Source organism: Rhyacophila brunnea, unplaced genomic scaffold, assembly GCF_057557595.1.
Source record: "Rhyacophila brunnea isolate RB1 unplaced genomic scaffold, BYU_Rbru_1.0 scaffold_24, whole genome shotgun sequence".
In the NCBI taxonomy this organism is placed as follows: domain Eukaryota; kingdom Metazoa; phylum Arthropoda; class Insecta; order Trichoptera; family Rhyacophilidae; genus Rhyacophila; species Rhyacophila brunnea.
The window spans coordinates 24,849,645-24,863,005 of record NW_028232904.1 but is presented as its reverse complement, the minus strand read 5'-3'; the positions used below and the strand labels follow the sequence as shown (position 1 = coordinate 24,863,005).

The 13,361-nt window shown below is 32.1% G+C and overlaps 1 protein-coding gene across 1 annotated transcript in view; it reads left to right on the top strand.

Moving 5' to 3' along the window:
• LOC147069232 (neuroligin-4, X-linked-like) overlaps nt 1-13,361 on the top strand; it is a 748,531-nt gene that overhangs the window by 655,444 nt on the left and 79,726 nt on the right. Inside the window, exon 8 of the mRNA XM_085951637.1 lies at nt 11,998-12,149. Coding sequence (XP_085807763.1) covers nt 11,998-12,149 — 152 coding nt within the window. The remainder of the gene's footprint in view (nt 1-11,997; nt 12,150-13,361) is intronic.

Sequence of the window (13,361 nt, the reverse complement as noted above, 5' to 3'; positions counted from 1 at the left end):
GTACGTTATTACAAAAGTTTCGAGTGATCCTAGTTAGTAATTAAGGTAATTCAATACTTTACATACACAATTATAGAAAAGCCGATTGCCGAAAATTAATAAGTAATGCAATATTATAATAAAGCATTTCAGAGAGTATTGGAAAAAACATTTACCTACCAAAAAATATGTATTGTGTTAGGTTAGTTTTGGACAATATGGAAATAGGTGATTATATTATGAGATATATTATACAAACATGGCAATCAGTAGGTACCTACTTAGAATATTGAATTTTATCTTTTTATTTTTCTTGGCAATATAACCCTATGTGTGTCATGTTATTTTCCAGTATTTACCTCCATCCAGGCTATTCACTGCTGCTTCATGAAGTCCAGCTTCTGGAAAATTGCAAAATATCAACAAAATATTAGTACCTATATTACATTTATAGGACCCTACATAAACTAGCCAACGCCAGCATTTGACGGCCTAAGATTGTGAAGTTAAGTTCAATTTATTTTGTGTATGAACTTTAAAAAAAATTATCTACCTAGACTACAAAATTCCAAGAAGGCAGTATATAGTTACTATACATCGGATAATACCTTAACAATCTTTTCATTTGACTTATTGCCGGGCACACTCAGACTTACCAGCGCAACCTATAAAAATATTATATTATATAATCATCATCATCAGGGGCGCGACAACTTGATGTGGGTCCTGGCCTCCTCCAACAGCTCCCTCCACCTGTCCCTATCCAGTGTGGCCGCTTTCCAATTTGGTACCCCCAAAATACGGCAGTCACTGGCAGCTCCATCTAACCAACGAATCTTTGGCCTCCCTCTTCTTCTACGTCCTATTGGATTGCTGGACATCACTCTCTTTGCTGGTTTATTTTCATTCATACGGTGCACATGACCTAGCCATCGTAGTCTCCCAATCTTAATTGATTGAACTGCGCTGCAATCTTTGTACAGCCTGTAGAGCTCAGCATTATATCTTCTCCTCCATTGGTGCCATCCCTGATCGGTCCATATATACAGCGGAGAATTTTACTTTCAAAGAAGGCCTCGTTCGTTTTGCAGAGTTAATGTCCAGGTTTCCGATGCGTAGGTGAGCACTGGCTTGTGTCTTGTAAATAGTGCTTTTAGTTCGGCGAGATAGTAAGCGGGACTTAAAATGTCTTAACAGACCAAAGTAGCATTTATTCGCAGACATGATTCTCTTGTTGATTTCTTCTGTATTATATTATATAGACTACTTAAAACATTGTAAACGTAGATATATGGTGTTTTCAGACATTTGGTTATTCCTCAACTCACACTGCAGTGCATTTTAATAATAAACATACGTCTAGAAATAGATTAAATGCCAATTATTATGTTGTTTCACCATGGTAAACGGATACATTATGAATGATAGCACGTAGTTACAATTTTAGTTTTACTGTCTTGGTCATCTATTTGTACATTACTTTCATTGCTTACTTTCATATTATACAATTTTCATTTAGCTAACAGTAAAAACATTAAGTGCCAAAACTTATCTCAACTCGCATTTGTCCCGCAAACTTTCGCAATGCTAGTCCATTCAAAAGTTCCGACAGAATATCTGTTAGTCCACTGTAGGTTCACATTTTCACTCACAAGTAAAGGAATTGCAGGCACTTTGAATGCAGCCTGATGTATTGTTTGCTCACCAAAAGAATTACTTTTTATTTGTAACTAACATCTTATTTCAAAAGCTCTCTTGGAAGTTTAAGTGTAATTTATGTTTTTTTTTTTTAAATAATATTCTTTACATTATTAATTATTAAATATATATTATATTAGATATATTTAATATATTTATTAATTTTATTATTTATTAATTATATTAAATATATTTATAATATTATATGTTATTTAAACTATCAATGGGGTTTTAGCTTTTTTTGTTAGTACACCGAGGGATAGATTATTGATAATATATTTAGAATAAATCATAAATTCCACATCTCAATCTATGCCCACCATGGTCTAGTGCAGGGGTCGGCAAAATCTTGAACCAAAAGAGCCAAATATGAGTAGCACAACGGTTAAAAAAAATTTCGAGAGCCATACGTATATTTTTATAAATATGATTTATTTAAATGAATTAATTACATTTTATAATTGTTTATTTATTAAATGAAGAAGATTTCCCGAATAAAACTAACGTAAATACCTTAATATTATATGTTTTTATTGTTGACATTATAAATATAATTTTTACAGAATATGAATTACATGCAATTTTTACTCATTCCTTAAAACTAATGTGAACAATGACCTTCCTTGTATTTCTTTGGAGAGTGTGTATGTTTGGTAAATGTAACTTGTAGTTTTTAATTTCAAGCGCGACTCCAAAAAATTCTCATCGGTTATTTGGCTTCTCTAAATGCTATTTATATTGTTCATGTTTGAAAATGATTGTTCACATACATATTATTATGTAGACTCGAATATGAGTTCAGAAAGCTATTCCATAATATGTATTAAAAATCGTAGTATCTACTTTATTTGATCTTTTAGAGCACCCCACTTGTGTTGTGAAATTAAATTGCATTTTTCTCTCTCCAAATCCTCGAGGCAAAATTAGGCTCGCGATAATGTCAATATATAATATAATAAGTGTATAAATCAATGACAAAAAATAAAAATTGTGAATTTTGCAATTTTTTTTGTAAAAATTGGGAATTTGGCAAAGAGCCGCACGCCAATACCCAAAGAGCCAAATGCGGCTCGCGAGCCGTTGTTTGCCGACCCTTGGTGTAGTGGGTATTGTGTATGCTTATAATATCATGGGTCTGGCAAAAAAATCATCTATTTTTCATTGTGTATTTGGACCCACAGTTTGGATCTAATAGGCAATAATTCTTTTTTTTATCCCAAAGAGGAAGATTTAATATTGCCTTTATCGGCCGTTCATAAGTGTTTCATTAGCTTACAAAGCTTTTAATTTGATGTAAACTTAATATTATATTGTAAATTTTTGTTATTTTTTAATTGTAACAAACTCCATCTCTTGTTCTCATTCATACGCGTATGGAGAAGGTTAAATCAAATGATTTATAGAGCGGCTGAAAATGAAAGCAAAAGTGAGTTAGGAGCAGATTTCACATCATTGGGTATTTTTTGCTTCTCATATAAATGGTTCCGGGCTCGATTTGTATTATTATTTTACATCAGTATCTAAAAGCAGAGATAGACTGTTAAGTTCCGCTATAAATAGGTACAAGGTAGTTTTTAGTAATTTTGAACAATCACAAATACGCAGAATTTAAGAAAATCACATAAATATTGTGTTTTCACCAGGAATCGAACCCAGAAATTCGGATGGAAGGACAGCGCCTTACGCACTGCACTATAAGAGCCGACAAAAATAGTGCACATTGAACTTTGTTAGTCATATGTATTTGTTTTTATTGAACTAAGACTTCAATTTACAGATGGTGTTGGTTGGTTTTTAAAAATCAAAAAAATATACTCTACCCAAACCAAGCCATAATAGTATTTATATATTTCGGACGACACGACAAAATTGTGCACATTTTTTCATTCATACTTATTTGTTTTTGTTGGATTAAGAATACATATTACACATATTGTTGGATCATATCCAATGTTATATATGATTTAAGACGATACATCAGTGAAACGGCAAATGATTTTCAACTATAGGCACGACGAAATTTTGGACTCGCTGGCATTCGGAGAGAGAACGTCAAGCTGGGAACACGTCAATTTGTTTCGTAATGGCAACGGAGTATTGCTTCTTAAATCGTGTTAAGATGACTAAAAACGTTACCCATTTACTTGAAAAAGAAAACATGTCAATGAATATATTATTATTGTTACTATTAGAACAATAAACTAAATGGACGCATGTTGGATTTAAATGACAAATTATATTTCGTTCGGCATGCGTCATTTGCACCCGCGACCCGCAATCCGCGCATCGTCTAGCCACGATCTTTTTAGATCGTGCCTCAACTGAGGTATAGCCTTAATTGCAAAGATTTCGATAATTATAGATAGACGAGTATTTTTTTTACTATTATCTTACTTCAATGCAAACAAATACGTTTGACTGACAAAATTTAGTGTAGACTACTTATGACGGATCTTAACAGTCTACTTCTACCCTTCGCCACTATTTACAGCTACCACTACACTACTTTAATTTGGCTTCATAGCTTAGTGTGTTAAAGAGGAAAAATACAAGACACTCATTGTATTATATATATTATTATATAGGTATGTATATTATATTATGTAATTATATGTATGTGTATTATGTATGTATATTATATATATTATATATATTATTATATATATATATAGTACTATATTAGACTATTTTATTTATTATACCTATTACTATTTAGAATTTATAACGGAACGGAAGAGACTATTTAATATCGAGTTCTATTCATAAACATCCTTTGTACTAATGACGCGTTCGTGTAAAGTAAACCTTGAAAGTTGACCGTCTGGCGTGTTGTTTGAAGCGGGCTTTGAAGGAATTTCTAATAAACGGCTGGCATTTCCGGTAGGGAGCTTTCACTCATTTATACAACCGGATAATCACGACAAGTGGTAACGGACATTTCAACGACGAACTTTGCGCAATCCGCATATTTCCAAGTGCAACGAAAAACAATATTGTGCACTCCAAGCCACGCCGAAGCTAATATTATATTTTATAATGCAATTTAATTTATACAAATATGATAAGAATTTGTAAAACAAATACAATTTTAAAATACTAACCTAAAACGAAATTCTTTTTTTGGTACAGTTCGGTTATGAGGAATACAGCGGCAAACACATTTTGAAAATAGCCGATATACTGGATTATTTGTTAACCAAACCTAACCTAACCCAACCTAACCTAAACTTACCCAGACTAACAAATAATCCAGTATATCTGGTATTTTCAAAATGTGTTTTCCGCTTTATTTCTCATCACCGAACTGTTCCCTTGCGGTTGATGATAATATGAGGTCATTATATTATAATAATTATAATACCATTTAACTCATTCAACCTAGTCCAATTCATTGATATTTGTAAAACATGCACAGTTTTCTACTGATACTTACATTCAGCATTGTCAATAATATTATATTGTTAATGTAATATTATGTACATAATATTTTTAACAGCCATCGACAACATCAGCTAAAGTATTTTTGTTCGAAGTGTAATATTTGATTATTGAAAAAATAATTATGACCTGAAGGTAATATAATTTATTTCATTCATAAACTTTATGGTTGCGCTTTTAGCAGTAGGCTGTAATTTTAAGGTGATGCTGGTTGGTGGATTCCAGATCTAAGGGTGGGTGGGTTAATATGATGTTAGACACTGACCTTTTATGATGTTGGTGATGGCTCCGTGGTCTGTTTGCACTATAACTCGCGCAGTGTTGTTTGTTGGTGTGTGATATAATATTATGAGGTTGATGAATGATGATGATTGGTTGAATGAATGATGAGAACCAGTATCACGGCTTCCCAGGTATTCAGAAGGATCACTTGGTCGACGGTCACACTATATCAAGCTGACTCGGCCGTGGCCGACGAACAACTTCTGAATCAGTCTGTAAAATAATTGAATTAATCAATAAACTGTAGTTTAGCGGTAACAAGCTAACACGCACACGATGTCTTGAGCTAACTAAACTTAACTTTCATCACGGTCGATCATGACCCGTGACTGGTGGTTTTGTGAGGTTATTCGACTTTAGATTATTATTATAAGTTTAAATGTAGGTACGGGACTATTATTAACTTCTGATTTCAAAAATAATATTATATATGGCTGCACTGTTCAGTGGACTGTAATATAACGGAATGATTCGGATGCTGAGGGGGTTGTATTTAAGGATGATGAGGCTGAGTCCATGGTCTGGTTGTCACTCACTCGCACTACCACTCTCGCGCGTTTCTGTTTATTGAGTCACCTTGTGCGTGGCAACACCAGTGAACGTAAATGACGTCTTAATGTTTTATAGATCAAACGTGCTTACAAGCACACGGCTGCAGAAAGACTGCCTATTTATAATAAGCCTAACAAGGATAACGTGGATGGGTAGGACATTTTATATTGTATTAAAGCCACCATAATTGTTCCGACAATATAATCAATAAGAGAAAATCGTCGAAATTATAGATGGCCCAGTACTGAACGGTAGCAAGGTCAAAAATTCGACATTTCACAAAATTGGTAACAAAATATTCGTAAAAATGAGCTCTTGCCAGTTTTGTTCAGAAATAATTCGAAAAAAATAATTTAGATACCCTGAGAGCCAGGAAATCTATTTGAAATTTACAAATTTTCAAACAAAATCAGTTTTTTACACGAATTGTTTCCATTTAAAACTGGAGATTAACCATTCCTTCGTTTCAATTTCGAATAGATACATTCTGACAAGTTTCCTTCAAAACTTGTCAAATCTTGTGTGGGTTTTGTAAAATATTCGAATATTAAAGCGTGATTATCTCAAAACTACGTTTTTTGAGTTGCTACTGTCCAATACTGTGCCATCGATATATTACTTAATAAATAAAATTATGATAAAATATTTCTTTTTCGTGTTCACATTACGCCTTGTTTTTTTTTCTTCCACTCTCTTGGATTCTTCGGTCAGGAAATGCACTGTCATCACTCACTGACTCTTGTATCTAGCCATGTAGATAATCGAGCTTTTATTTATTGCTTCACATCAAACGTCCAAAACACTCTAATTTCCTCTTTTTAATATAGGCCTATAATACTTTATCCATTATGCCTCTGTGAATGTCATTGTTTTTTAAACTATTCATCATAATAATTTACCTAAGTTTGAACACATATTTTGGCTAACCATATTATTATTCAATAAGTGTGGATTAAGAGATGTTTGATAATTCTACAATGCTATAAATACTGACACTGTAATGAAAGGGTGTCTAATCAATTTAGTTCACCTTTGCAAAATGTTCGATAATTAATTTTATTATCCCAGCCTATTTTAAATAATAATTTCGACATCATGTGCTTGTAGAAATAAAGAGTTTTGAAGTTAAATTCTTCTGAAATCTTTACCTATACAGTGGCAGAATATTTAAAACACAATTCTGACTGAAGTCAATAATTAGCAAGTTAGTTTTACACCTTAAAAAACAAATAACCAATACTTCTGATAATCAGTTAGATAGTTGTATGGGATACACATGTCAATACTAGATATAATTCCAGTTTTCATTTTACACTATGCATAAATTGAAAGTGTACGTAGTCAAACAATGCTCTCTACCATATTTAAATTATCTGTTATTTATAACAAACATGAAATTAATTAGTATTTACATAATATATTTTAACATTATTACAATGCTAGTATAATATTATTTAACAGATTATGTATTCAATATTATACTTAACATGCAGTAAATTGGCTGCCCATGATGGCCGAGCGGTTACTTCGTCGGCTTAAAATGTTGTGATTCCCGGGTGCAAATTCCGACCCTGTGAAATTCACATGTTATTTTTCAATGTGTGTTTAAACTAGAATGTGGACTAATAGGTTGAGCGAGTAAGTAACATGCATGTCTCGAAAAAACAAAAATCTGTTATTTTGTTATTACAACTTATATTAAAATATGATCTTCTAGGATTGCATAATAGTAACAAGATGACGTCTCTTCTAGGAATAAGACGCAGCTGGATTTTGATTGTCTTATAATAGGAAATTGGCTGCTGCTTAGACAAATATTAATATTTAAGTACTGTTATAAATATTGAAAATGAACTATTTTGTGCTATAGTCGAGGGTGATTTAAATCCTGGGTCTAGCTAATACATAAATGTTTGGAGGCAGAGTATGGACCTATTTAATATATTGAGCAAGTGGCTTAAATACATTACTCGTAAAAAGAACTGTCGATATAACCACTATATAGATTACCAACTATCTTAGATATCGGAAGCATCAGTTGTTTGTTCTCCCAAGGTGCAGAACTCACCTCCCATTGGTAATGCCAATTGGAAGGGCAATAACTCTTTTCAACCAAATCACTTCGGATATTGACATATTCCACCTGCGTTAGGATAAGGTGTTTATTAACGGTGGGCATTGTTTTATAAATCCTTAGGATAGGGTCTGCTTAGCTCATTCGGTGTCCTATCTTGTATCTAATTCAAATATTTTTTTGGCTATACACTTCTCTACTAACTTTTACATAATACTGTTTTAATAATATTTATTTATTTCTAAAAAAATGTCATGTTGTAAACGTCTTAAATTAATAATTTGTAATGTTCACTATACGTATCTAAAAAATAAATAAAATTTGAATATTGTGATCTTATTAGGATCGGACATGGTTAAAAAAAATATATCGACATGTACTAACATTACTTAGTAGATTAATAATACAATTGGCAACGTGCTTGCCCATATTTTAATGGATGTGACCGTAACTTTATTTTAATCTGTGTATTTTTAAAAATATAATATGTATATTTTTGAGACTGTTCTATATCATATGAAGGTAGGCTGTTAAGATCCACCATAAATAGTATACACTAAACTTTTTCAGGCATATGTCATATTTATTTTCATTGAAATAAGACTAAAAATTTACAGATGGTGTTGGTAAGTTTTTAAAATTCAATTAAACGCTGCGAAACCAAGCCAAAATAATAGTCAAAAATATTCATCTATCTATAACATATCTAAAATTATGTAATTATATCATACATAACTTTTAATATTTTTTAGATATTATAATATTATTTATCTATTATAGTTTGGCTTAGGCAGTGCTAATGAATTAAAAAAAATGAACGAACAATGATATATTGTGTATCATGTTTTAATCCAACGAAAACAAATCGCACCCCCAGTAAAATACTGTAGTAAGTCAAAAATTGGCATTTTGCAGGAGAGCCATTTGAAGTTTCAAATATTCTTTGTAAATACAGGAAAAGTCTGAATGTAAAAATTATTACTCATTTTTATGGAAATACATGATCTATTTTCAACTGTATTCATCATTTTTCTCTAAAACATATACAAACGGAGATATTTGAATATTTCTGAGTTACGACTGTATTTTATTAGGATATTTGACAATTTCATGGAAAAATTTGAATCAACTCAATACTTTCTATGTAAATTTCCCTACCATCACTCTAATAATTTCAACTAATTTGTTGGGCACTGTAAAGGAAGGTTTTCAAAATATTAAGTTATGGTACAATCTTTAAAGATTTATTGAAAAAAAAAAGAAAAATACAATTATTAGTTCAAAACAACAAAAAAATACTTAATTATCTAATTTAATGGGAAAATAATTTTTTTACATACGATTTTTAATTTTTAAACATCACTTGGAAGAGAAGCAAAAAATCATAATAAAATTCACGATGTTTAGCGGTGCAGAGGAAAGCAAATCCTTCTTTATAATTGTCGTTATTTTTGGCCACTCTTGATATGCTTTGGATATATTGAGACCATCCATTGGTAACGGTTTGCCTATTTGCTGTTGTCGAACATTCAATTTCCTACATTCTTCATGATAACTGGTTTTAAAAAAAATAATGTATGGATAGTCTCTGTCTACTTTTATAACTTTAATCTTCTGCCACAAAACTTTTTCTCCATTTTCATCCGTGTTGTAATTTTTACCGATTTCATCTGCTAGCTTTTTCATGTTGAGAAAATTATTTGTCGTCATGGGTTTAACTATGTATGGTTGTCCTGTTTTCTTACTTGTTTGTACAATGGTAATCATTTGGCTGAACACAGATATTGGTCCACTTTTTAGAGCCCTGGTTTTCTGCTGCTCAATTGTAGAATGGACGATATCGCCTTCATTTTGTTTATGCCCGGTGACCAAAAACTTATGAGAGATCGTTTTATTTTTTTGTGAATTCCCGGTGGCATATAAATACATTGCAGCAATGTATTTATTTTTATTCTGCCCGGCACAATTGTCACTGTAAAAAATAAAATGCTCATTGTGGTGATATTTTTTACATGCATTGTAATCGAGTACACAGCTACCAATTTTATTGAATCCTCATGCAGCTTGACTCTCGTCCCACATGTATCAGTTTGCAATATTTTCAGTGATATTATAGACTGTACGATTGTACATTGCCAAACTTTCGTTTATAATAGAAAGTTGACACATTTCCGCAAGGAAGCGGTAAAACAGCCTGCAAATCATATACAGCTACATTAATGACGCTATTTTGGCCATTAGTTCGGGACTCTGCTACGTCTTTGTTCTTTTCATCCCTTGCCTCTTTTTTCCAGGTTGATGTGTCTCATATTTTTCTTGAAGTTGTTTTTTTTCATCTGGTGGTGAAGAATTATTGTATAGGTCGCATTCAACGCACAAATCTTTTTTTAGGCTTAAAGAAGCCAATATTAAATTCGTCATTAAATATAGATGCGTATAATAGTGTTTTTTTCCAAATGGCATATTGCTGTCAGCTTGTTGTTTTTTGTATAACCGATACATTTCAGCAATTGATAATCAGCAATCTAAATACAATTTGGACGTCTGTGCACGCAAATAATGTTACTCGATCACTGGGAAAGACCTAATGTGAGCTCTTATATCATTTTTTTAAACATCACTAATTTTTTTGTGATTTTTGTGATCTCTTTGTTCTGGAATTGGCGTTCCGGAAAGAAGATCTCTTGTTTTCCATGCAGTGGAGCAGTACCTTTCACTCACCCCAAATGTGTTGATAAAGTATTTTTTGCATACTTCTTGTATTTTACTTCCATTTAATTGTTGATAACAAAAATTGTTGCCTCTGCTGCTTCCAGTTTTTTTTTGTTTGAATACTTTGGAACAATAATATCCATGCAATTAGTGAGAAAATTACGCTGTATATCAAGATTTTCCTGTAGTAACAGAGTTACAACAGTATTTTTTTGAAAAGTATTGTTTTAGTTTTTTAGAAAGCTTCTTGTAAAATACTGTCGTAACTTAGTTACAACACTATTTTATTATCTATTCAACAGTTTTCGGAAAGTAATGTACTGTATTAATTGCTTTCTCTCCGACACTATTTGAGTTTGAGATACGATAGTATTTTATTAAAATAGCAAAAAAAAATACGAATCCAACCACATCCATAACTCGAAAACGCCCATTTCAGACTTACGACAGTATTTTACTGGGGGTGCGAAATATAATTAACTATAATTATCTTTTATTCAGCGAATAATTCACAAGATTTAAGAATGTACCATTCTGATTATTAAATAAATACAATTTTGAAAAACACTTTCTGAGAAAATATAATATTATAACCAATAGAAAAAATCTTTTTGAAAAAAGTAAGCCACCCCAGCAGGGAATCGAACCCTGCATCTCCTGGGTTTACGTCCCGTTCGTTGCATTTACCTATATGCTACAAGGCGACGTACTAATTGCGATAAATTTTAACTATTGGCCTTTTTATACCTAACTAACTTTATAATTATTGGCCTTAGCTTGATTTAGAAGAACGCTGAAGAGTAGGTATTAAAAAAGGCCAATAGTTAAAATTTGTCGCCTTGTAGCATGGAGGTAAATACAACGGACGTGGCGTAAACTCAGGAGATGCAAGGTTCGATTCCCTGCCAGGGTGGCTTACTTTTTTCAAAAATATTTTTTCTATTGGTTATAATATATTTTCTCAGAAAGTGTTTTTCAAAATTATGTATGTATGAATGAAAAAGTGTGCACGTCGTATCACCCAAAATTTACCTAAGCTATTATGGTTTCGTTAAGGCACGGTTTAATTTATTTTTAACTTCTCACCATTACCATTTATAAATTGTAGTATTAGTTCAATAAAAACAAATTCTTATAACTAACAAAATTTATTGTGCACTATTTATGGCGGATCTTACAGCCTACCGACACCCTTCGCTACTGATAATTTCAATATGTATGTAATTATATTATTATTGATATACATATTTTGCTTGTTCCAGAGGATGGGTACGGTACACGGAGAAGAGCTTCCTTACCTGTTCGGAGCACCTCTTGTGGAGGGTTTTAACCACTTCCCGAAGAACTACACCAAGTCGGAAGTGGCGCTATCTGAAGCCTTTATCCTATACATGGCAAACTTTGCGCGTAGTGGGTGAGTAATTTCTGTACAGTATACAACCAATATTTGCGATCCAACCCTATTATTATTCGTGTCATTGTAGGTAATAATTTACTTAAGGCCCATATGCGCCACGTAGGTCAACATGGAGGTTGTATGGTATTTTCAGACCATAAGCCTGGCCTTTTAGCATGTGGCGCCCTCACTCAGTGGACAATTAATTATACTGGTGGATCTATAGCTTATCAAACAATATTATTACAATCATATTAAGGTAATTAAAATGAATATATTCAATATTATTATTTCCATAATGAATTAATATAAAATAAAAAAAAATCAAGAACATCACATTTTTTACCGTAATATAAAGGTATCATGTAAGAATATTATTGATTATTAATTGTTTTACTTATAACTTTAAAAGACTGATATTATCATAGATATTTCTCATTAGTTAACTCCATTAGTGACCATTGTTTCCAGAATGGACGATTTTACACCTCTTGAGCGTAGTAATTTTATTGTTTATAATTATTAATGATCTATTATTAGGTTTTGACGATTTTTATACACTTATCGAATCTATTATCATTGATAAGGTAAAGGGTCTATACTACCTATTCATAATTTTGTGTGTTATATTTTTTTTATTATGACCCTTGACTTAATATATTGGACGCTAAAGACCCGCCTAGCACGGAACGATCGGGTGGCCATTAGATATAATTAGCATGCTATTTAAATGTGGTAATTACTTAGTAATTATCTAGTCATCAGTCAATGTGTTTAATAGGTTGGTGATAAGTTTTGACGTACTTCATTATTGATTTGTTATATAAGTTATAGTTGATAGTATTCGGTGTCAGTGTTTATTTGCCTTTTGGTGAGTGTACACAGTACCCAAAGATGCCGAAAGGCGAAACCCGAGTCGTAAAAAACTTAAATCAATAAGACTTAAAATTCAAATGTCATCAACTACCTTTGGTCGATAGTATTAAGGCTATACCTCAGTTGAGGCATGGTCTAAAAAGATCGTGGCTAGGTGATGCGCGGGTGCAAATGACGCATGCCGAACGAAATATATTTTGTCATATAAATCCAACATGCGTCCATTTAATGTTGTTTATTGTTCTATTAGTAACAATTATAATATTTTCATTGACATGTTTTCTTTTTCAAGTAAATGGCTGACGTTTTTAGTCATCTTTATACGATTTAAGAATTAATACCCCCGTCGCCATC